This window comes from Cynocephalus volans, chromosome 15 (genome assembly GCF_027409185.1).
Source record: "Cynocephalus volans isolate mCynVol1 chromosome 15, mCynVol1.pri, whole genome shotgun sequence".
Taxonomy (NCBI): Eukaryota; Metazoa; Chordata; class Mammalia; order Dermoptera; family Cynocephalidae; genus Cynocephalus; species Cynocephalus volans.
In genome coordinates this window covers 41,479,892-41,504,383 of record NC_084474.1, presented here as the reverse complement: position 1 = coordinate 41,504,383, position 24,492 = coordinate 41,479,892, and the positions used below count along the sequence as shown (strand labels likewise).

The window sequence follows — 24,492 nt, the reverse complement described above, 5'->3', positions numbered from 1 at the left end:
TCAGGGGAAAGTTGCTTTCAGAAGGAAACTGGATAAAGGAGAGCTGCTGTCATACGGGAAGAAGAGACCAACCACCTCTTCTGATCCAGTGTAAAGAGCAGGAGGCAAGAGGAAGTAAGGAAAGATGTCAGGCACCGGTGCCCACGCTTTCCCAATGCTTCTCAGTCAAAAGAGGTAGGCTGTCCCTGTGTTGATTCCTCCTGTATGACAGGGGCGTCCCTTTCACCCTGTTTGCTTCTGGAAACAACATTCACCTGGACCCTTCCCCAGGTCATAATAGGAGAGTACAGGACTTTGCAACTACAGATAACGGCGGGGATAAGCCTTGAGCTACAGAGCCCTCCAAAGACCAGGTGAAACAGGCCCCACTTCAGCAGACACACATGGGCCCTGGGCCAGCCCGGGGCCAGCCACTCCACCGCAGAGGCCAACAAGGATTGAGAGGACACCCTGTAGATCCAAGGTCCTCTCCCCAGTCACCCAAACACAACCTATGTGGGCTGGTGTGGGAGTGGGGAGGTGGGGGATGAGAAATCTAAAAAAAGCCTGCTTAAACCAGAATAAGCTGAGATGCCATTTATTGGCAGGTGTGAGTTGCAACCACCTTGCTACCGCTTAGCAGAGGAGTGGAGATGAGGGTCGTCCTAGGGAAGATGAGATGAGCTGCAGTAAATAAAAGAGCTGCAGCCCAGAGCGTCATTCTCTCTTTATGCCCAGGACCAGAGAGATTGGGAAGAACTGGTATTCAAAACAAATCATCAAACTCCCATATAAAACTCAATATAATTCTTTTTTTTTTTTTTTTTTGTCTTTTTCGTGACCGGCACTCAGCCAGTGAGTACACCAGCCATTCCTATATAGGATCCGAACCCACGGTGGGAGCATCGCTGCGCTCCCAGCGCTGCACTCTCCCGTGTGCGCCACGGGCTCGACCCCTCAATATAATTCTTTTAAAAAGTAGGTGAAAGTGTAAATAGGTTTAGAAAATTTTCTGTCTAAGGTAACAAAGGGTTTTTACTCCCTGAAGTGCAGAACTTGAGCTATGTGTTAAACTTGGCCTTCCAGAATAAATTATTAGCCAGACGTTTCAAGGTCAAGGCACAGAGCTACATTCGGAACAGGCATAACAGCGGGAGATTTTTATTTAATTTATTCACTCTTCTCCTTCCTATCTGTATTAAGTATAATTTACATTTCTAAGATTCAAATTATTCTTCTACTTCTGAGTATCACCTGAATATCCCTTCTGAATAAAATGGGCTTATATTTATTCTATTTCCAAGGAGCTCATATTGATTCAGTGTGTATACCCTTCCCTGCTACTTTTAACGGAATCAGCCTCTTCCCCTGCAGGATTAATCCTCATAGGGTTGTCATGAGGATCACGAGTGAGTGCTCAGAAAGCACTTAAAGCAATGCTTGCCAAATAGTAAGTGACCTCAGGATTCTTCCTTTTATGGAGATTACTTCAATAATGAGTAAGCCAATTATGATGGCTTACTATTAATAATGAATTAACATGAATTGTAAAAGTACATATTTCCTCCTCCATTGTTACCCACTGCCCAGCATACAATAAAATAATACAGAATAAAATTCTAAATTTTATTAGAGAATATATCTAAAATACAATATTTCTTAAGTTATGATATATCACTTGAATGGAAATATACTCTGTATCACAACTAATAACAATTTTTAGTTAATACTTTGTTTACATCTCATCATTCAAAAGTCACTAAATTACAACATAATATATATTTAAGATAACTTTGCTACAAATATATAAGAATTTTAAAAGTTTTTCTTTAATATAACATCTTGGAATAATGAATATTTACCTTATCTGATTTACATTACATAGAATCATGACTATTTTACCTGATTTGCCTTAACTAGCTCAATGTATCTCATGACACAGATTTGCACTCACTCATTCTACTTTTCCATGTTTTAAAAATAGGATTTTAGTGAACAGTTGTGAGTGGCCGTCACCCTACAAGCAATGAATGAAGTCAAGTTACTTTATTCCCATTCCTTACATCATATTCTCTATTACAGAAAGGCTACTACCACAAACAAACTACCCATCACAGCAGTTCTGTCAAGCATGACAGTTGGTCTAGCTCTTCACATTTTATTAGTAAGCACATCAGGTGAGAGACGAAGGGTCTAGAAAACCAGACACAAAGCAGCCAGGGTCCAAATCACCAAGGTAGATTTGTGCTTAGCTAAAGGAAAACACCTGCAGATTCATTATTTGGACACCAGCTGTGGGACCATCTTATTTGAAGAAAGCTCTGATTTGTCTGTTGTGCAGTGGCTGAGACGGCCGCCAGTTGTCCACCATGGGTTCTTCAGGTTCACCTTCCGCATTGAAGCTGAGTTTACGGAATTTTGACATCTGAAAGACACAATAAAAAAATCAAAAGTTAAAATTTCACAATAGTATTCACTTATGTGCTTGTGCTTTATCTTGAAATATATTCTTCAATATTCACAGTACTGTGTGTCAATAGCCAAAATTTAATTTGACTCCTAATAGACATATAATCACATATAGATTATGTATGTATGCTTTTATGTAACAATCAATTTATACAAAATACACAAAATTGTTAGTGTCATTTTGAAGAAAATTTCCAGTGAGCTTATATTTCTTCTAATTTAAAAATCAAGCATCAGAAGTCTATAAGTCAATAATTCTAGTTTCAAATCAAAGTTTTTATTTTCTTCCCAAAGGAAGACAAACTACAGCATCTGTACAGTTAGATAGAGTGGTCCAGGATCTGCAAGCTCCATCGGCTGAGTGAGAAGCTGGCATCTCTGTTTAAATATATGGAAAGACATCAGTGAATTTGCTCAAGCTGGGATTTGATTGATTTTTATTTTGTTTTAAAGTTGTTTCAGTTTCCTGGTCAAACACTGTGACACAGGCAGCCCTCAATCAGTCTCCCACTTCTTCAAGGTTCTCAAAAAGTGGTACTGCCCTTCCCCTAAGTAAGACTTGATCTAAATGAAGAAGAGTGGTTTGGGCAGTAATATAGAAGCCCATAAATCAACAGCTTTAACCTGATCTCTTTTGTCCAGTAATATTCCCTCAGTCACTCCCATGAAGTTAGCTTTGATGTAAATCAATTATTGTAACATGCATGGCTATTGTTACTGCAATGCAGGGGGACTTTTTCAGGAAAATCTAGGGCTGAAACTTAACAACAGAATTCCAGTAATCTGAAAGAGTTAGAGTCTGTTTATATAGTGCAATCAGTAGGACTGGACAAAGACTTTATGAATAAGACCCCAAAAGCACAGGCAACAAAAGAAAAAATAAGCACGTGGGCTATATCAAACGAAAAAGCACCTGCATATCAAAGGAAACAACAGAGCAAAAAGACAAGCTGCGGAATGTCAGAAAATGTTTGCAAACTACACATCCAATGAGATTTATGTCCAGAATATACAAGAACACAAACAACTCAATAATAAGAAAACAAATAATCCAATTTTAAAATGAGTAAAAGAGTTGAATAGACATTTCTCAAAAGAAGACATACATACAAATGGCCAACAGATATGTGAAAAAATGCTCAACATCACTAATCATCAGAGAATTGCAAATCAAAATCACATTGAGACATCATCAAATCAAAAAGTTAGAGTGGCTATTATCAAAAAGACAAAATAACAAATGCTGGCAAAGATGCAGAGAGAGGGGAACCCTCCTACACTGTTGGTGGGATTGTAAATTGGTACAGCCATCCTGGAAAACAGTATGGGGCTTTCTCAAACAATCCAGCAATCTCACTACCAGGTATACCCAAAGGAATAGAAATCATCATGTTGAAAAAATATCTGCATTCCCATGTTTATTGCAGCTCTATTCACAACAGCTAAGGTATGGAACCAACGTAAGTGTCCATGGATGGATGATTGGATAAAGAAAATGTTGTATATATACAAAATGGAATTCTACTTAACCATAAAAAGGAATGAAATTCTTCCATTCACAGCAACATAGATGAGCTTAGAGAAAATTATGTTAAATGAAATAAGCCAAGCTCAGAAAGAGAAATACCACATGTTCTCACTCATAAGTGAGAGCTAAAAAATCAAGCAATCAATCAATAATATTAAGTTGAACTTTCAGAAGGAGAAAGCAGAACTGTGGTTACTAGAGGCAGGAAAGGGGAAGGTGGGAAGGGATGGTGAAAGGTTGGTTAATGGACACAAAACAACTAGACAGGAAAAGTAAGTTTTATGGCATACAGTTGACTTAGGCTTCTATAATTAACAATAATTTAATGCATTTTATCAAATGGCTACAAGAGAGGAGATCAATTGTCCTCATCACAAAGAAATGATTAAGTTTTGTAATGATGAATATGCTAATTACTCTGATTTGATCATCACACATTGTATACACATATTGAAATATAACTCTGTATCCCACAAATATGTATAAACAGTAAATTCCAATAAATAAAGTGCAATCAGATCAAACTTTTGATTGAACCAGTACAACTTATTTCTACTCTCCATTGCACCAATTACATTAAATTCTCACAACTTGAGTCAACTCGTAGCAGAATGTAGCAGTCCTATTTTTACTGATTACCTAACACTCATCCCACCACACTTTCTCACTAACAGTCATCTGCCCTTCTCCTTTAAACCTCAAGAAGGTAAATCTGTAAGTCTAAACTGACCGTGGTGATCACATTCCTTTGCTAGGGGCTGGGCTAGAAGTGAGCAAAAATCAGTTTTAGCCAGTGAGATGTGAAAACTTTGCAAGGGGTTCTCAGGGAAAAGCTTCTCTCCACCTAGGGATCCAATGGAAGAGCTGTTCCCTTCCTCCTCGAGAGGTTGTATCTGGATGTGATGCCCAAACTGCTTTTGCAACCACCTTGAGGATGAAGAGGCCAGTAGTGGGCAAGGAAGGCAAAGTCAAGGGAATCACAAATTGGAAGAATCAGAGCTCTGGCTTCCTGAGCTCAGCATGACCCCACCTCCAGACTCTGTGCTATAGGATATATACGTGCAATTAATATTCCATGTTTAATATTGATTTCTACGTAAAAGAGCAAATTCAGGGCACAGGGACTAATGGAGCAGTTTCAATTGCCCTTACTTATATGTATGGGTGTGTGTGTACACAAGAAACCCATTTGTTATAATAGCTCCAAATGTCAGACTATAGATCTTAAGCTGGATTGTTGCCAGTGAAGAAAGAAAAAAAATTTTCATATTTTATATTACAACTCAAACACTATATCTACAAATGATAAGTGGCATTATAATCTCTCCTTATGCTAGTACTTCAAGAAGCTGGCTCAAATATGTTAGGACTACAAACGTCAATTTTCAAGTCACATGCCAGTCAAGCACACTATTTTGGGGGTTCACTTTAATACACTACAAGTAAATTTCCAGTTAGATATAAATTTCCTTTAAAGAAAGGTGTGAAATATCTTTAGTGCTCATAAGTCAATATTCTAAAGGAAAACACAGGAATAGAATCCCTGCTCCCAGACCTGATTCTGCCATGAGGTAGTTGGGCAGAAAGCACTTCAATTTTCCTGCACCTCATCTGTAGCCAGTGAAATGAGAAGTTGGACAATGTGATCTGTTATTGTAAGTTGCAGCTCTAAACATGTATGATTCCAAATTTTTGTAGGTTTAAATCATACCACAACTACTCAAATAGTTATCATTTTCAAGCTTGTTGGCTGCTGACTCTCTCTTTAAATTATTCAGGATCCAACCTCTTGTGAATCCTAAGGGATATCAATTTTCTAAACTTCAACTATGTACTAAGAAACAGTCTAGGAAAAATTCATTCCTATCCACTTTTGTGGGCACTCATCAGTGACTTAGAAGCTGTATTAAACACTTGAACATCACAGACTACATTCTATGAGAAATATAAGAATATCTGGTCTAAGCCTCTAAAGCAACCTGGAAAGAGTTTTCGTAGATACTTTTTCTCCAGGTGACGACTCTCTTCTTTTCCGGGATTAAGAGATGCATTCTGATATACATAAAACTGCAGAACATTCTTATGCGAGTGAGCGGTAGGTTGGGAATTATCACTTATACCTATGTAAACTTGAACATAAAATCTCATTTTTCTGAGCCTCAGTTTCCTCATAACCGACCAAGAAAAAAGCATTAATTAGGCACCAGACACCTTTCTCATTTAATCCTCCCAGTGAGTAATCCAATTACAGGCTAAACAAATTGCCTAAGGTTATGGCTAATAACAAATATTTAGCGAGTGCTGTTTATTTGCTAAGCACTCTTGTAGGCACTAGTTCCACAGCTAGAAGCAGCAAGAGGATTAAATCTCAGGTCTGAATCTGAAGGCCAAGCTCATGTGCCTAGACTAAGAGCTCTGCCTCTCTAAATGATCTTGCGTTAGAAAACTGACCTGCTCACTACTGACACTGATGGGTTCCTTGAGCACTATCCAGGTCACACATTCCAGAAGGGGAGGGGTGGTCAGGGAGCCTGGGTAGGTCCAGTAGTGCAAGCTTTCAGGAAGAAGGCCACGAGGATTGAAGTTAGTGAAGTCAGCACTCTTGCCCTGGAACAAGACAAATACACACGTTAAAACTGTCACTCCGTCAGAGTGGAGGAAGGTAGGAGAGTGGGACACATGAGTAGGTATACAGTTATACGCTGCTTAACGACATCTCATATAGCCTAGGTATGCAGTAGTCTACACCATCTAGGTTTGTGTAAGTACACGCTGTGATGTTCACACAATGACGAAGTTGCCTGAAGGTGCATTTCTCAGAACTTATCCCATCATTAAGCAATGCATGACTATCTCCCCTGACACCCAGAAAACCTTAGTGGTTCTATAACCACTGGCAAACAAAATGAAAAGAAATTAAGAGAAGACATTTGATTTGGAAATACAGATTGGCAGGTGTGAGCAAGAAAAACTGATTATTATTTTCACGTCCATTTTTCATCTTGTCCTCTAAAATAATCCCTTCCATTTTCCATTAATTGATCATACCTAATCTTTAGAGTGAGACTGCTACCTCTAAAATGATGCAATTTTAGGTTGCAATGACAGAAGTGTAGACTTTTTGATGAGGATGAAATTTTTGCTATCCTATTTGATAGCTAGATCAGAACTAAAGAACTACAGTCAGTTGAACTGATTGCATTAAAACTGTAGTGTCAACAGTTAACAATAGATGCAAACAAGAATGATTTACTGAAACAGTGACAAGGTTATTGCAAACCAAGAAAACTATGTTAGAATAGTTAACGGGAACTAAAGAGTATGTGAAAGGCTGTTAGAGAGAGAGAGAACAATTACGTGGTGAGGGGATCAGGCTCATTCCATATGATTCCATATGGGGTTCAAGCTAGGAGTAAAGGTGAGCATTTCAGAAGATAGATGCTGCTTCAGTTAGAGGATGGATGAGCTTTATAAAGCCAGGGATGCCTCTGGTGATGAGTCCCCAACACTGGAAGTGACTACAGTGTTTAAGCAGATGCTCAATGGCTGCAACACAGCTGTGCTGTAGAGAGGATTTAAACCCAGGATGGATGAATTCAAAGAGACCACAGAATATAAATCTCCATGAAGTAGGGCCTTGTTTATCTTGTTCACCATTGTATCTCCTGGGTTAGCAAAGGGACAGGCATTAGTAAGTACTCAATAAATATTTGCTGCATGGATGAGGGAATAATTTGGCCAGATGATCTTTCAGCCTCCTCATAGTCATGAGATTCTGACTCTTATGTATGGATGTGCAAGTGATGGGAAGCAAGATTAAATAAATACAACCATTAGAATCATACTAGCATTAAGATCAACTTTTGGAGAAAGAAAAGTTAATTAAATATATATAAGCAATATTTAAACTTTATTAACTGCTCATCCAAATGCCACATCAATGAGACTATTCAATTTGATCAAAAGAAATTTCTAAAATCAATGGAGTATTAAAAATAACTACCCTAATGAGATGCCAGAAAATTCCACTTTACCTTTGTTTTAATGGAGTCCAGTACGTCAAGGACTTTCTGAAGGCCTGGTTTAGCATTGCCAATCTATAGAAAAACACAAGGGACAAGATATTGTAACCCAGTTGTTATAGATATTGTAACCAGTTTTGGTTTAGGCAAAATTTCTCGGGATAGTGAGCCACAATTTACCACTCTGTACATCAGTCTTAGCTCGATGACCTTGGCACCGTAGACTTCCCTACTTTCACGAAATCTTCAACCTGCCTCTGCTTCTGCCCTGATAGTCCGCCTGAAAATACCCTCTCAAATGCCCCCAGTGACCTCCAACTGCCGAAGCAAAGAATACTCAAAATTCACCTTACTTTACCTCCTTGCAGGATTTTACACTATTATCTTCCCTTCTTTTTTAAAATGCTCTCCTCCCTTGGCTTTTCCTAAGCCCTCCAACCTGTCAAATCTCCCTTGACTCTTCATTCCTTTTTAGTCATTTAATGAGCCTCTTTCCCACTGCCTTAACGGCCTTACATTTTGCAGTTTCTCAGGGTTGCATCCAGGGCTGCTTTAGCCTCTCCTTCTTTGTGCTGTCCTCAGATGATTTCATCACTACCTGAAGCTTCCACCTCAGCATATGATGTCAGGGCTCATGAATCTCCAGCCCAGACCTCTCTCCACTCCCCTTCACAACTGTCTAGACTGCAGCTCAACCCGCATGGCCCACCGTTGCCTGAAATTCTCCAGTGCCAGGTTACTGTCCTTCACCCCTGCAGAACCTGACCTTACTGTAGCATTGTCTATCATGAATTAGTATCATCTAATTTAAGGTTGAATTAAAATAAAACACACACCTCATAGTCATCCAAAGCTTACCTCTTTATGTATGTCACATTTATGTCTAAATAATATCTGATAAATACCTCTCAAATTGTCTCTTTTTTTTTTTTTTTTTTCCAGCTCCACTGCTACTTGCAGATATGGAGAAGAAAATAAGCTTGAAAATACTTTGGAACCAAAGGCATTTCCTGGGCTTTTTTGTAGAATGTCCTGTTTGTTATGAATGTTCTGTCTGGTCAATCTTTCCTGAAAACAGGAAAAGTAGAATTGGGCCATCAACTCACCTTCAAAAAAATACCCAAAACAGCCAGTCCATCGGGTTGTTGCACAGCTTTTCCAAAATCCCCATATTTGGTGTTCCAGTGAACCAGGTGAAGCTAGAGCCATCGAGGAGGCAAAAATCACAAACGATGAGTGATTTACATAACAAAAGCCTACAGGCTTTATCCAATGAACTGTCTTCATAGCTAAAGGTTACTAAAGAAAGTGAAAATGTGGGTAATTTTAGATAAAAACTTTTCTTCCATTTTAATTCTAATTATCCACTATTTGGCAGAGCAAGTGATTTCATCAATAACTCTAAAACAAAGAAATGTATAGTTTTAAGGGAAGGCACAAATTTTATTTCTAGATTTATACTGAAACAGAATCCTCCACTTTGAATTCATTCACTTTTGGCAAATGGTGTCCTTGGAGACAGTAGGGAAAGTTTTGCAGCCTTAATTGTAATATCACAATTAAGGTTACAAGAAGCAAATTTGGAGGTCCTTTGTAAAAGTGGTACACTTGGTGTGAGATGAATTTACAAAATTAAGGTTTTGAAATTAATGCCAACTATAAATTTACAAGCATTTTTTTCCTGGAAAGAAAAAGATTTTCTCTTACTTCTGCAGCATATTTCATTTTATCCACAGTATGCTCAGAACCATGCCCGTCAGCTGAACCCCAGTGAAAGTGAAACTGAACCAGTCTGTAAGTGCCGTCGAGGGGTCCTCCTTTCAGCACTAAAATTAAAAAATATATATGTGTTATATATGTAATATGCACACACATATACATACGTATTTATACACGCATACCCATACTCATACATAAATATGCATGTGAAACATACACACCACTAAAGAGTACCACCTTTAATCCTGTTTTATAGTACTAAATGTATGCTTTTTTTTTTTTTAATTTTTATTGAACCAAAATAGATTATACAAATTTGGGGTTCAACATTGAGATATGTTGATCAAATCAATATTACTAGCATAAATAGTTATAAATCGTAATTATTTTTTATGCCCCTTGTCCAGTCTGTCATGTTCCCCCTCTCTCTCCCCCCTCCCCCCTCTAATTACCCTAGATTTCTTCTCTCCTTCTGAAAGAATAATGGTTACTCTGCTGATCTGTTGCCTAGATGATCTGTCCAATGCTGAGAGGTGTGATCAGATCCCCCAATATTATCATAGAGCAGATGCTTCTTCTGTTACTCTGAAATGGGCTTTGTTGACAGAGATGTCCTCTTCTTTTCTATCTCTGCTGGTGACTCTCCTTGTGTCAATGCACTCAGTGGCTGGTGGACCATCTGCATGGTGGTTGTGGCATCTAGCCACCTTTGTGGCAGCCATAGTTATAGTGATGGCTGTGGTGAGCCACTCACATGGAGGTGATGTTTTTGGCATGCTCCTTTGTGCTGGCAGTGTGGCTGGTTGTGGGGAGTTTCTGGTCCCCGACTTCAGACCTCAGGACCCCAGGCAGGCCCCGAGGTGCTGGCATGGTGTGCCTGGTTGTGGGCTGGGGGTCTGGTCTCCAGCTGCATGTCCCAGGCCGCCGGGTGGGCCATGAGGCACTGGCAGTGTGAGTGGTTGTGGGCAAGGGTCCAGTCCTCGTCTCCATTCCTAATGTCCCCTGGCAGGCCCCAAGGCACTGGTGGTATGCCTGGGCCAGAACTAATTTTTTGTCCTTTGCTTACTTCTAAAATGGGGGAACTTCCTGTGGGAATTAGTACTGGAGCTGTGTGGTTGAGCTAAATTGCTGCTTTGCTGCTGTTTCCCTAGGGAAGGCTTTTTGTGCAGCTCAGGGTTTAATGGTTGACCTTATAGGTACTTCTGGCTCTCCAGAAACTGGGTGCATCTGGGTTGTGTAGAAACTCTGACCTGGGCCTGAGTTTTTTCATCAAACTGCATCCCATGCAATTCTGCATTCCCGACCAGTCTCCTCTGAGTGGTCCTGTGCTGATTGAGGGGTGGATCAGCTGTCCTTGCTGTGTCCTGGTATTCTCCCAGTGGGCCTGTCTCCCCCACCACCCATGCTCCAAACACTTCCCATGGGATGGGCCCTGCAACCAGTCCCTTGTGTTGACTCACTATCCTCTGAATGGCTCCCTTTTTCAACTGTTCTGGCTCCTCGCTCCTGCATGGGTCCACAGGAATCCTATTAGTGGTCTTGCTGTCCTGAGGGCCACCAAGTCCCTCTTCTCTCCTGCCGCCTCCAAGTAACTCCATCTGAAGGGCACAACTGTGGCTTCTGCTGGCTCCTGCTCCATGCACTCAGCAGCTCGAGGCTTAAAGCAGCTGCTGCCTGAAAAGATCTTGAGCAGTTTTTTCTCTCGCATTGTGGTTTCTCCCGCCTTCATGAACTCCATAGGTCTCTCCTCCTCTTCCCTTGAGCTCCAGCGGCCCCAGCTTGGCTGATGTTACATTTTTATGGTTGTAAATTGGTTAATTTATGAGAGAGAGTGATGCTGTGGACCGTCTATTCTACCTTCTTGACTGGAACTCCCCTAAATGTATGCCTTTAACCACATTATCACTCTGTGAAAATTAAATCCAGACTCAGGTTTAGTCTTCAGTGCTAAACAAAATCATTTCAACAAAATAATGTTTATCTCTCATGTGTTGGCTTAAGGATGAATGCTTTTCCCATAGTGATACCTCCTTTCTGGGTTTATTTTGAAGGCACAGGTTCAGGACCAGAAATAGGAAATTGTAAGTGGAACTAATAATCTTCTGGGAATCATTCAGGAAATGCCCATGCAGCTACTTGGCAGTGCACTGGTCTGCAGACACACTTGCAAATGTGGGAACCTTTCTTCTACCATGCCCCAGTGACTGTCCTGCAGCCCGCTTTGCTAACCCCTGATACCAGTTCTTACATACAGAATTTGTGAAATAATAAGTATTCCATTGATCTTAACGTTATAAAATCCAATTGTCCCTACGTAGCCTTCCCAAATTCTTTAGAATGTGGATTGCCACTGCTACTAACTAGCTTTCCCCTTAAAATTTTTCATTAAAAGCCTTTGACCTATATTTGCACACCTGTAAGATGGATACATTCAGTTATTTATTACTTCACTAATAATTTATTGATCATATTCTATATGCAGTGTAATGTGCTCTAATGGCTCCGACAACTTAAAATTCTAACTTTAATAATTATCCCATGATTCTACTCTTCTGCTATTAACATAGCTTCATTTGGTAAAATCAGTTCTAGAAATCACATTCTTAGACTACAATCTATCTGAAGATAATTAAGTTGTGTCTTGAGAGAGGATTAAAACAGTAGGAAATCACTGTTCCTCCCATGCCCCCCAAAACTAACCTAACTTGTATGTATTATCGAGATTAAACCAATATAATTTAAAGCTTTTAAAAGTAGTTTAGTTCTACTACTTTAATTTTATTTCTCTAGTATTGGGATTAAAATATATGTTGGAGGGGGCTAGCCAGTTAGCTCACCAAGGGAAAGGGTTGGTTTCCCATACCCACCAGCTTCCAAAAAAAAAAAAAAATCTGTTGCTACAAATGTATTTTATTAGCTTTGGTGCACAATTCCACGAAATAATGAGCTTAAATTTATGTTGGCTTTGTGAAACAAATGAATAAGATCTATACAGCAAAATTTGTTCACTTAACTTCACCTAAACATGCTAAGAGGGTAGCAATGCCCACTCATCTATTCAAAGTAAAAGATAAAACTGGCTGGAAGATGTTCAGGCAGTGGGACCTTTCTGTGGCTCCTGATACAACCTTACAACCTCTGGCTGTCAGCTCTGCCTTATAATAGGCGAGGAGAAAAAAAGAAGAATGAAAACAGAAAGAACAAATTATGAATGGTGGTGTATTACAGATTTTTAAGAAACATGAATTTGGATGTATTCTGATAAAATCACATCTCTTGAAATACAAAAACAACTTATTGTAAAAATTTATTTTTAGCTGAGAAATTCTGTACGAAAAAAATTAATCTTAGTCTCCAATACTAGGCTTTTCAAAAATGAATGAATTCCCATTTTTTTCATAATAATATACACTAAAGAATGAAATATATGTTTATGAAATAAATAATACTGAAATAATTCCCTTATAACAACTCTTTAACACTAGTAACTGGTTGATCATAAAAATCCAAAGCCATTTGTAACACCATTCATTCTATCAAGTGGCAAAACTAATTAAATAAAACCATGTGAAGCATCTGAGATAACTGATCTTTCTAAATGTATCTCCTTCCCCCCCCCCCCCCGTGAAGAATCATTCCAGGATCTTACATGTTAAAACAATAAAGTTTATTGCTATTTCTGATTCTTATTATCTCCCTTGCAGACCTTAAAATTCCATCCTAATTTATTTGTTTCAGAGAACTTTAGAATTAAGCGAGAGTGTATATAAACTTTTATTAAAAAGGGTTGCTAAAACTAGGAAAAAATGTTCTCTGGGTTCAATGATTAAACACATTCACTGCTAATCTATTTTCACCAGATACCTGTTTTAGCCCGTTAAAATAAAACTTGCTTCTATGAAGATTAGAAACCCAATGTAATTAGGAAAAGATATTAAATGCTTAATGTTTAATTGCTACAGAAAGCAGCATTTTTGGCCTTCCTTAACTAATTGCTTATTTGTCAGCAAATTCTTAATATGGAGTTTAGTCAATGAAGTCTCTCAAAAACATTTTTATAATAACAAATTGCCATAACTCTGATAAAGGTAGCATACATCTTTTTATTTAAAAAGCAGGAAAAAAAAGGGTTTTTTTGGTTTGAGATAGGGAATTTATGTTATATTCCAAATCTACTTGTTTTAATTAGTACATGCTATTTTCTAAACTGTCTCAGTTTAAAATGAAACCTGTTTCTCTAATGCAAATTTTTTTTTTTTTAAATAGCAGAAATTGCTGGCTGCATATTTTTTTCTCTGTAAAATTCAGCCATATTAGTAGGGCTCTAAAGAGTCGGTGATTTATTGTATCACAGAAATGCGTTTCACCAGGGATAGAGATACAAAAATGGGGTTTTCTACTCTAATGTTTTCTCAAAGCTCCCAAAATTTAATTTAAATTCAAAACTTAACAGCAAGAGCTCCAGCCTATTTTAACTTTGATGATCTGTCATCAGTTATAACATACTATATATAATATCACACAAAATAAGCACCAAATACAAAATTATAGAATAATCTGTCTTCCTATACATATTACTTGGGAAGATTATGTAAGTTATTGTTTTTTGTGTGTGAAAAACAAGAGATTCAGTGATGTTGAAATAAGTCATACTACCTATGAATTAAAAACTGAAAATTTAACTTTCTTCCTAATCATGTACTACTTAAGATGCATCGAAATAACAAGCTAAGACACTTAATGAATGTCAATAATCTCTCTTAACTCCAAAATACAAATAGACCATTCCCAATAACCCTTAGTTTAAAACTAAAGTGTAAGGGATTTCCTATTAATGAAGCAAATGAATAATTCTACAGAAAACATGGCAATTCCAGGAGCTGAAAAATCTTCTCTATGACTAATCTAAAAATTTTAAGTCACGCATTACTGTTTTGCCCATTGGCAGTGGCCAATAATCCTAGAGCTACATGTGAATGTAGACAAATCTGAGAAAAAGATGTCCATATTCCATTTCTCTTAAAGCAATGAGATGTTTAGCTGTCACTTTCACTGGAGTAAACACAGTCAAAATTCAAGAGAAAGGAAGTTTTAATTTAAGCTACTCAACAACTATACAGGAGTCAAAAAAAATAAAACCTCTTTTGATGTGAACATAATTAACTACAGTGTTTAGAATGCTTTGGTCAGTTTTCTAGATACTTAGCGTTGTGCTGAACCATTAACCACGTGCACGACAAGTCCTTTCATTTGCTGTTATGCTTCCTTTTCACTTGTGATTGGTTGTGGAAAGAAAACGTTAGAGTCTAAAGAGCAAATCCCTGAAAATGAAGCAGGACATAAGTATAAAGATCCATTATGCCATGCAGACAATGGGCAGCTTGAAATGAGCACAAGTAATCGCATTCTGCTTCCTTCTTTCTTTTTTCTTGAAACAACATAAACAGGTCAAAAATATTTTGATTTCTAAAAATCAGAAATGATAAGAGAGGTGTATATGAGTTGGTCCAACAATTCTGACATTGGGTTTTAATATTTACTCCTTAATTTACAATAAAGGAGGAAAGTCTTAAACTCATCAACAAAAGTTAATAAGCTAGCAGAAGTTAATAATTTGGCTCCTATTCTTTTTTCCCAGATACGACTGATAATAAAACATCTCAAGCAGGGAGAGTTATTTTTTAATACTTAAAAAAAAAAAACTTAACAGGATTAGCAATTTTTCATTAGTTTAAGGTGGTTTATTTTTAAACGAGTTTAGAAGACTAATGAGAGCTTTAACCCAAGCTTCTAATTAAAGCCTCTTAACTCCACATTTAAAAAGAATTCTCTCAAGTTTAAGCATAGCAATAAACTCAACCAATTCAGCTTCTGATACTGAAGTATTTAAGTTTGGATATAAGGTAACATTTAGGACATATAGGGAAACCTTAATCTATGAGATGTTCTAGAGGCTAAAATCTCATTGAGGAAAAATAAATAAATGAATAGAAGCATTTAAATGCAGAAGATGAGAGGTAAATGGTACCTAAAAAATGTTAACACCATAAAAATAACTCCTAACAAAAAAGGGATGTTAATCTGTTGATTTTAAAAAATTAAGTGACGAAAATGAATAAATTATTTTTAGACTTAAGTATACAGAAAACTATACCTGTTTTTAAAATATGGTATGTGCAAACTAAATGTTAACTATGGTTATCATTCAAAGATTCTTATTCAAATTCTATATTCAAGTGATTTCCATTTAGTCTCTCCAGCAAACTAGGAAGGCGACGACTTAGCAAGTTATTGAAACTCTTTAGGTTTCTGTTTCTTCATGTTTATTTAAAGAGGGTTTGACTAGAGTATCTCTGCTGTTTGTTCCAGTTTTAAGAGACTAGAATTCTTCGAAAAAAAAAAAATCTAAAGAGTGTTATTCCACATGGTATGATTATCTTTTTACTTATTCTGTAGGTGTGTTTTCCCTTAATATCAACATTTTAATATATTCTGCATCCTTGTTTAACCAAAATAACTGAAAATGTAGAAGAGATACAGGCAAAATTACAAAGGAGTCTTTCATATGCAAAACAGAGCAAGTCTTTCTAATATTCACTCCTGGCCCTTGTTTTTATTACACCTTCTTGCCTTTCTAGATCACACACTGTGCTCTCTTAAGTCCCCTGGTGTTTTCTATTTCCCTCTGCCTGGAGCCTCCTCCAAGACATTAAAATCCTTCAAGCCTCCACATAAGCCTTATTTACCCTGTAAAGTCTTTTCTGACTTACACAGCTAGACTCCTAAGCCACTTTCATATTTCCATAGTTCCTTGGAATACTTCCTTTTTGCACTTACCAAAGTGACTGTTGATGTCTATTATTTCTAGGTCTTTCTATTTATCCCCAGCATGGGCTCTGGCGATACAGGAGAGTGACCAGGCCTCCATCCTGCCTTCATGATGTTTATTTAGCTTATCATGCATTTAACTGGTGTTAGGAATGATTTTTTTGTAAAGAACTAGGTAGATAAGACTTGTGTTTCTAAATACATGGCTTGGAACCCCTATCTGAACCAATTGGTTTTGATCTGTTTCACAGTCTAAATATGGCCGATTTCTTTAAAAATGTATGCATTACCCAGCAGAAGAAATAGCTGCAAAAATGTTGGTAGCTCTGCTCAGTTACTGCTCACATAGAAATCCATCAGAGCTTAACATGTTTATGGTTAAACACATAACTACATAATAACTTCATATATTAAAATCAGCACATATTTAATATGATACACAGGATGTTTGGAAATAGAGAAAAATAAAAATTTAAAATAACATCAAGTGATGGTAACTAATCAGCTAATTAAATAAAAAGTTTCTTCAGAAATGTTATTACAGGCACCACAGCTACAGCAATTATCTAATAAAGGCAGTCAAATGGTGTGTAGTCATGACAACAAAAGTGGTAATTTATTGAGGAATTGCTACGCACCAGGCAGTGGGTTAGGTGCTTTATGTATATTGTCCCATTCAACCCTTCCCCTTTGGCACATACTACTATAAGTCCAAATCTATAATTTAAAAAAAACTAAAATTTAGAGAGGTTAAGTTAGTATCATTTCCAAAGTTGCTGAGCTAGCTAGTGGCAGAGCTGGAACTGGAATCCTGGTCTGTCTGACCCCAGTCTATGCTCATAGCCCCCAGGCTATACGATGAAATCCACTTGCTGGTAATAAATGCTACTAGAACAATTTATTTTGCAATCAACTATGTAAGGAATTTAGGGAATTATCTCATCTGATTTTATCCTTTGTTAAACATTTGTTTCCTCATTGTTTCAAAAAAGACTTTAAACATCCAATTTCTATGTAGCATCCAATGAGGTATATAATTTGATGGGCATTACATCCATTGAAAACAATGATTTCATTGTGGCCCTTAAAAAAAAAAAAAAAAAAGGTGACAGCTACAGACTAAAGTAGCTCACTTCTTTTGGTTTTTAAATGACTAAACATGAAATTTTATAGCATCCTTTCTATATACACAATACCTCGAGAACTTTGACCTTGCCGTATTATACACATATTGTATTCTTTACATGACAAAAAGCAAGTGTTTTCTTTTTGTTTAATTTGCTCATTTGAGCATTGTTTCTTTTGGAGTGGGAGGTATGCTTGACAAGGCAATATGGCAGAATCACTGAAAAAGTGTCTTCAATGTACACCCTCTATTTGATTTTAATAAATCATGATACTATGCTAGAATGTGTGAGTGTATGTGTGTGTGTGTGTGTGTGTGTGTGTGTGTGTGTGTACTAGGGAGGGATGCACATGGGCACAGGTAGGTTGAAAACATTTCTCAAATGATCTCCGCATTATTTCCCATCAAATTGTTTTCCAGAATCACTGTTTCAGAAAGCTGTGTCCAAAAATTTTTTTTTAAGGGAGGAGTGAAGAAGAGTTTTTGTAAAAAACTGAACTGAATATATTGTATAGCTACTGAAAACGAATAGTCAACTTGAGCAGAATGTTTATAATTACAGATTATATAATATACTAGCACTGTATATCATTACTTCCAAACTTTGACTACATACTTGAACGTTTCCTCTATCTTTTCTCATTTTGCTCCAACACTCGCCTCGCTCCCACACCAACATCAGACATAACTGTTTGCAGCACCACTTCAGTCAATGACTTTCAAAGGAAAGCACTCAGGAAAATAGGGCACTGGCAATTAAATCAACCAGTGAGCAGGGAAGTCAGCTACTATGTCTGAATGGGATTGTTCTCCTTTCTCTAAGTAAGAAAAAAGAAGCATTCAGCAGGCATCCTGGAAACAGCCCCATTACAAATAAATGATGGTGATTGGTTTTGTCAGTAATGGGCCAGGTATGTTCACCAACTCTAAAACACTTCTGTTTGTGGAATGAATTTCTGGGCAGCTAGTAAGATATACTGTCACCTTTATCACACTATCCCAGGACCGAGAAATACTCATAAATGTACAATGTTTTCCAAGAACTTCAGTATTTTAAATTGTCAAGTTTTCATTACTCTTCTCACTGCAACCTTCAAGATAACACTAAGTTATACTTTTTAATGGATAGGCATCAATTCTAGAAGACATATATTTTAGAAAGAGTCTTAGAAGTTCAATTTTTGCAAATCTCCTTGTTGCTGATCGTTATTATCAGGGGACCTTGCCTTTTGTGACTTTTCATAGGCATGTCACAGTTATTCAATGCCCTACACAGAAGCCAGGAATGTCACAGGGAAGAAACAGCCCCAGGACGCTTCAAAGTAATTAGCCTACTTCTCAGAGCCTGGGACCTAATGAAGATTATCAGAGAGGCATCTTAGAGTACTGAGACAAACTGTACTATTAAGGGGTGTCCCTGCCACTGCTCCTCACTCCTTCCATTAAGCTCGGAAAACAGCTACTAGCTAAAAAGCACAAGTTATTTTTTAAACACTGACCTGCTTTGTCCTGGGAGTCATCAAACTCTACATTGAAAGAATGACCATTGTTGATGACCCTCCGAGAAGTCGCCTGTTCATAGGAAACACTCAGAGGCTTCAAGGAAGGGTCATGCTTGACTGCTTTGGTGTCGATGTCAACAGGGGACTGGCGCTCTCCCTTTGCAATGGGGAAGTCCTGATGCCAGTGCTCAGGTCCTAGAGGTGAGAAAACACTCGTGAATCCTCCTTTCACTCGTGCGGTGAAAGGTACACCCAGACCCTAGAAAAGGGCAAACATTCTGGAGCCAATCTGTTCCGTTGCACTTAACAGCATAATAACCTTTGGGAAAACAATCTGTGTCTTGATTTCCTTGTTTGTAATACGGGGTAATAATATCTACCTCATAGACGTTGCAAGAATTAGCTGCAAGATTAGACACTGCAAGAATGTATACATGAAAAACTCTTAGTGTCATATAGATATTAGCTATTTCTACGGTCATTTTACTGAAATTCAGCAACCACAATTGGGCAGACACTAATCTCAGGGCTTGTGGTTGGGATTTGGGATATACAAGCTCACTTAAGACATTCAAGCAGGTCTAGATTCCTCCCTCGTGTCATCGAACTGAATGAAAGGACAGAGTCACTTCTCAGGCCCGGGCACCCCTCCTTTAACGGTCAGCATCCCACTACCTGGGGAGCCAGCGCCCCCCCATCCGGCCCCCGTCAAAGACGCACAAGATGCGTCAGATGCATCTTTCTCTTGGCTCCAGCGGCTTAGGGGGACCCAGATCTGTGGCCTTGATGAAGCCCAGTTGCTGGTGAGCGATTCCCTAACATCAGAAGTCGACAGGTGAAGGGAAACTCAGATAGCGCAATGGATTCCACCCAGCCCGAGAAAATGCCCCCGACAGTTCTTTCCGGAGTCTCAGCCACAGGTGTTGCTGAAGCTGATGGGGTGTGGGGGGACTTCATTTCTGTGCGATCGACAGCTAAAAATTTCCGTCACGACCCTTCCCGGCTTCCTCCTAGGTCCAGTTAGGGTGGCCCGCAGCTCTGCACCCGGGAGACACTGTCCTGGGGTCCTGCGGCCGGGACCGCGCGTCCCCGTCCCTCCGGCTCTGCGCGCCGCCGGCGGACGCGGGGATTCCTCGACAGTGGCCTTGGAGCTGGGGCGACCGGGGCATCCCCGGCGCCGGGGAGCCGCGGGCGGGGAGGGGCGGGGGCCGGGCGCACCTGAGCGTCGCGCTCCCCGCGGCCGCCGTAAACAGCAGGCATCGGGGATCGGGGATGGGGCCCGGGGCGCCGCCTGCCGCCCGCCGCCCGCACTCACCGTTGTGCTCGCCGTATCCCCAGCGATGGGACATGGTCGCGCCGGCGGTCGGGGCAGGGCAGGAGTTGGCGCGGGTCTAGCGGCGGCTGCTGGGGCGTCCGCACCGTGTGTCCGCGGGCCGCGCCGGCACCGGCTTTTATAGGCTCCCGCCAAGTTCGTGTTTGGGGGCGGCCCGGAGGAGGGGGCCCGGGTGGACCCGGGCGACGGGGGAGGAGGTGACGGGAGGAGGTGACCTCCCCGCGCTCCGGGCGGGCCGGGCGCCGGGGGCGGGGAAAACGCCCTGCCGGCTGCCACTCGGCCGAGCTCGGAGCTCCCCTTCAGCAGCCCGGCTCCCCTCGGCCCGCGGCCAGGGCCCCGGGACCTCGGGCGGACGGCGAGGCTCCGAGTTCTCGGTGCGTGGTGGTCGCGGCCCAGGCTCTTCCGTCTCTTCCGTCCGACTGGGGCTGCAGAGTGTCCGCGCACCCCTTCCCCCTCCCGGGCGCGGAGTCTGGCGGCGGCGCTGACTGCTCGGGACCCGGGCTCCCGGCGCCTTTCATCACCTGTCCCCACTGTGAGCGCATCCCGGGCCTCGGAGCCGTCCAGCCCCGCCCCATCGGCCCCACCCGCCCCGGGGTCTCCTGCTCGGAAGACTCACTCAAGTGTCGCTGGCCTGGGACTGGCAAGCTCGGTTAAGAGCTTTGACCTTGGGGCAAATAGGGATACGGTCCTTGAAGTGCTGGGGAGCGAGCGGCTCCGGGTGCTGAGAGCCTCGCGCCCTCTACTGGACGGCCGAGGAATAAAGCGCCCCCGTCCCTTCTGCCCGCAGCCCACATTGAGGCCAGCTTGGGAGATGGCATTTCGCTGCAGGCTGGCGGGGCCTCACATGAAGGGCTCACCTCCTCCTTCCCCCTTCCTTCTTCTCTTTAAAAAATTAAGTTTGGGAGAGGAGACTTCCTAGTGGAGTACATATTGATTTAAAATAACTAAAACTTCTAAAATGTCACTTTTCATAGAAGAACCAGGTAAAAGAAAGATTTTAGATTTCTAGGACCATTACAAAATGTAGTTAGTAGTTAAGAACTTTTTATTTGTGCTTCTTTAACTGCGTAGTCTCTCTTGGGGCCCAGTGAAATAATTTTGACTTTTTGCACAGTTTTAAAATATTTGCTTAACTTAGAAGGAGGACTGGACCGTCAGTTGCTGTGAGACTTTTAACTTAGACCTGGGGATATTGATATGAGTGTAAAGTGGGTGTAAAGATTCTGCGAAGGTAGTTAGATCATTTGACCAGCAGGAATCCTTGTTTCTTGTTTTCTGTGAAGCTGAATTGTGAGTAGAATAGGAGCATATACTGAGTATAAATATCTCCAAAACTTCAAACGTCACTGAACTGCAGTTCATCAAATGGATTCTTGTTATATGGATATTTCCTCATCTTTCACTTCTAGAAAATGAACTGATTCTCAGTAGGAGCAGACCCTCTGCCACAGAGCTGCTGTTAGGAAGAGGGTCACATGCCCACCTCAGGGCAGAAAGTGCCTCACCTTTGTATACTCCGGAGAGATCCAGTGCTTTTTTATTCACAGTTTTTGGTATTATAGCAGTTGTTTTAGCATTTATTTCCTAGCTAGTTTTTGTTTTTTGTTTTTGTTTTTGTTTGTTTTTTTTAATAATAGACATGGCTTTGTGCCTGCACATAAATTAGTCACTATTTAACTTTATTTTACTGAGGGCATTCTTAACAGTCTGCGAAGGTTCACTGACTGTAAGAGACTAATATTAGATTTTTGAAAATAAAAACAGTATTTATCTTGTCATGTACCTATTGTGTTTCTTTTAGAGGGAAGAACTGGTTCATTTAAGAATAATCCTGGATAAAGAAACTACACAGAAAGGTACCTCTGTCTGCCCTCCCCCCACCAAAAAACAAAAAAAACAGGTGATATATCAGAAAAATATAATATAGAAAAACTTGAAGTCTGTGTTTCAATTATAATAAAATTGCTTCTAATGTATTAATTAAAATATTAATCTTGGTGAAAATATCAAATAAAATGAAAAAGTATTTGCTTTTTTCCAATAAAGGAAAGCTATTGTTAATATGTTTTATTAAGTGAGATATACATGATTTATTAAATTTTTAACTAAAAAGCTAATAAAAAGCCAGATAGTTTTATATTTTTTACAAGTATAATGTTAGAGCAAATGTCTATGGAAGCTAAGAGCCACTTACTTCTTACGGCTTCCATAGCTCTTTGCACTTGAACCCCTCTGTCATAGTGTTTGTGACACCTGCATCCTAACCAGACACTGTACTGCAATCATCTGATTGTAATCCACCTCCCCAGTAAGCTGGTAACTACTCATTTGTAAAGTAGGAATAAAGACACCCACCTCAGGGTTGTTACGAGGATTCAATTAGTATGTATATGTACATCAGCTGCCACATGAAGGCACTCAGTAAATAATGGCTATTCAATTCTTCCCAGACAGTGCTAAACACTTAGCATATAATGTAATGAATGCAAAATTAAACACCCGGGCAAGGCTCAAGGGAATAATTTAGGAGGAAAGAGCCTCTAGCAGCAAGAGGTTTTTTGTAGGAGTAAGAAGTGTTTGGTTCATGGACATGTCCATTCTACCACACTTGTATATTTTGTTTTTCTTATTAAACTGACCGCCCTGAGGTGGCAAACTGTACTGCATTATCTACCTCTGTATCCTAGGTACCTACTACCCTTTGCCTAGCCTGAGCCCCAGGGCACAGGTAGTAGCTACTCACACATTGCTCTTTAAAATAATGAAGTTTTGATAATCCAAATGGCAGCAATAGCAGCTTTACTTTACAGAAACCAGTCCAGTTAACAAATATCATTGTGCTGAAATTAAACTAACTTTAAATCTGGGTTAATTTACTAGCTCTATGACTTTGGGCAAATTGCTTGATCTTGCAGAGATTCAGTTTGCTCATCTGTAAAACTAGGCTAACAATAGGGGCTGGATGGTTAGCTCACTTGGTAGAGCACGGTGCTGATAACACGAAGGTCAAGTGTCAGATCCCCTCACCCACCAGCTGCCAAAAAAACAAAAAACAAAAAAACACACGAAAACCTAGGATAACAATAATACCTACCTCACAGAGTTCTAGTAAGGACCAAATAATATGATGTGTGTAAAGTATTTAGCACAGTGTCATTAAGAGTTTTAGTATTACTATTATACGTTTTTTTGAGCTCCTATTATGTGCTTGATATTTTTCATATACTATGTGGGTTACATGAGGTGAGTCATCTGTTCATTCATTCATTCAACAAATCTAATTGACTGTTATTATGTGACAGGCTTCAGCACAGGGTCTACAGCCATGAACAAGACCAACACGATTCCTGCCCTCACAGAACTTACAGGGAATGCATGGGGTTAGAATACAGTAAATGAATAAACAAACAACAAATAAAAGTGAATTTCCAATAGTAATAATTTGTATGAAAACAATAAAACAGAAATGAAATAGGGAATAACGAAAAAGGAGATGTGACTTTTAGGTGTAGTGATTATGGGAGACCTATTGAAGGAAGCAACATTTGAGGAACCACTAAGTGAAGATCCGAAGGACATTTCAAGCAGAAGAAATAGCAAATGTAAAGGCCCTGAGCAAGGAAGTTTCTAGAACAGAAAAGCCTGTGGCCTGAGCATTGTGATTGAGGAAGAGAAGACAAGTAGCGAGGGCAGGCAGGGGCTGCAGCCTGCAGAGACTTGCAGAGCCTGATACCAAGGGAAGGGTTTTGTACTAATTGCACAGGGAAGCCTCTGGGAGATTGTAAGAAAGGGAATGATACAAACTGAAACAATTTAGCATTTTAGAATTAAAAGATGTTTAGCGATGATCCGGTCCAACTCCTTATTTTATAGATGAGGAAACTGGTAGACGTTCCCAATATGCATCATGCTGTTCCCCAACGCCTTGCTTTTACCTGTCTGACAACTACCTTTACAGAAAGATCCGAACTCCTTTCCCGACATAC

General features: G+C 39.7%; 1 protein-coding gene across 1 annotated transcript; it reads right to left on the bottom strand.

Annotated features, from left to right (window-relative positions):
- Positions 1–1,743: 1,743 nt before the first annotated feature.
- CA2 (carbonic anhydrase 2) lies at positions 1,744–20,946 on the bottom strand. The gene is made up of 7 exons (XM_063079545.1): positions 20,489–20,946; positions 19,171–19,368; positions 9,706–9,824; positions 9,105–9,197; positions 8,011–8,073; positions 6,428–6,583; positions 1,744–2,404 (listed from the first exon to the last, which is right to left on the bottom strand). Exons 1-7 carry the CDS (start codon positions 20,520–20,522, stop codon positions 2,285–2,287), a joined length of 783 nt encoding a protein of 260 aa, XP_062935615.1. The 5' UTR covers positions 20,523–20,946; the 3' UTR covers positions 1,744–2,284.
- Between the last annotated feature and the right edge of the window lie 3,546 nt (positions 20,947–24,492).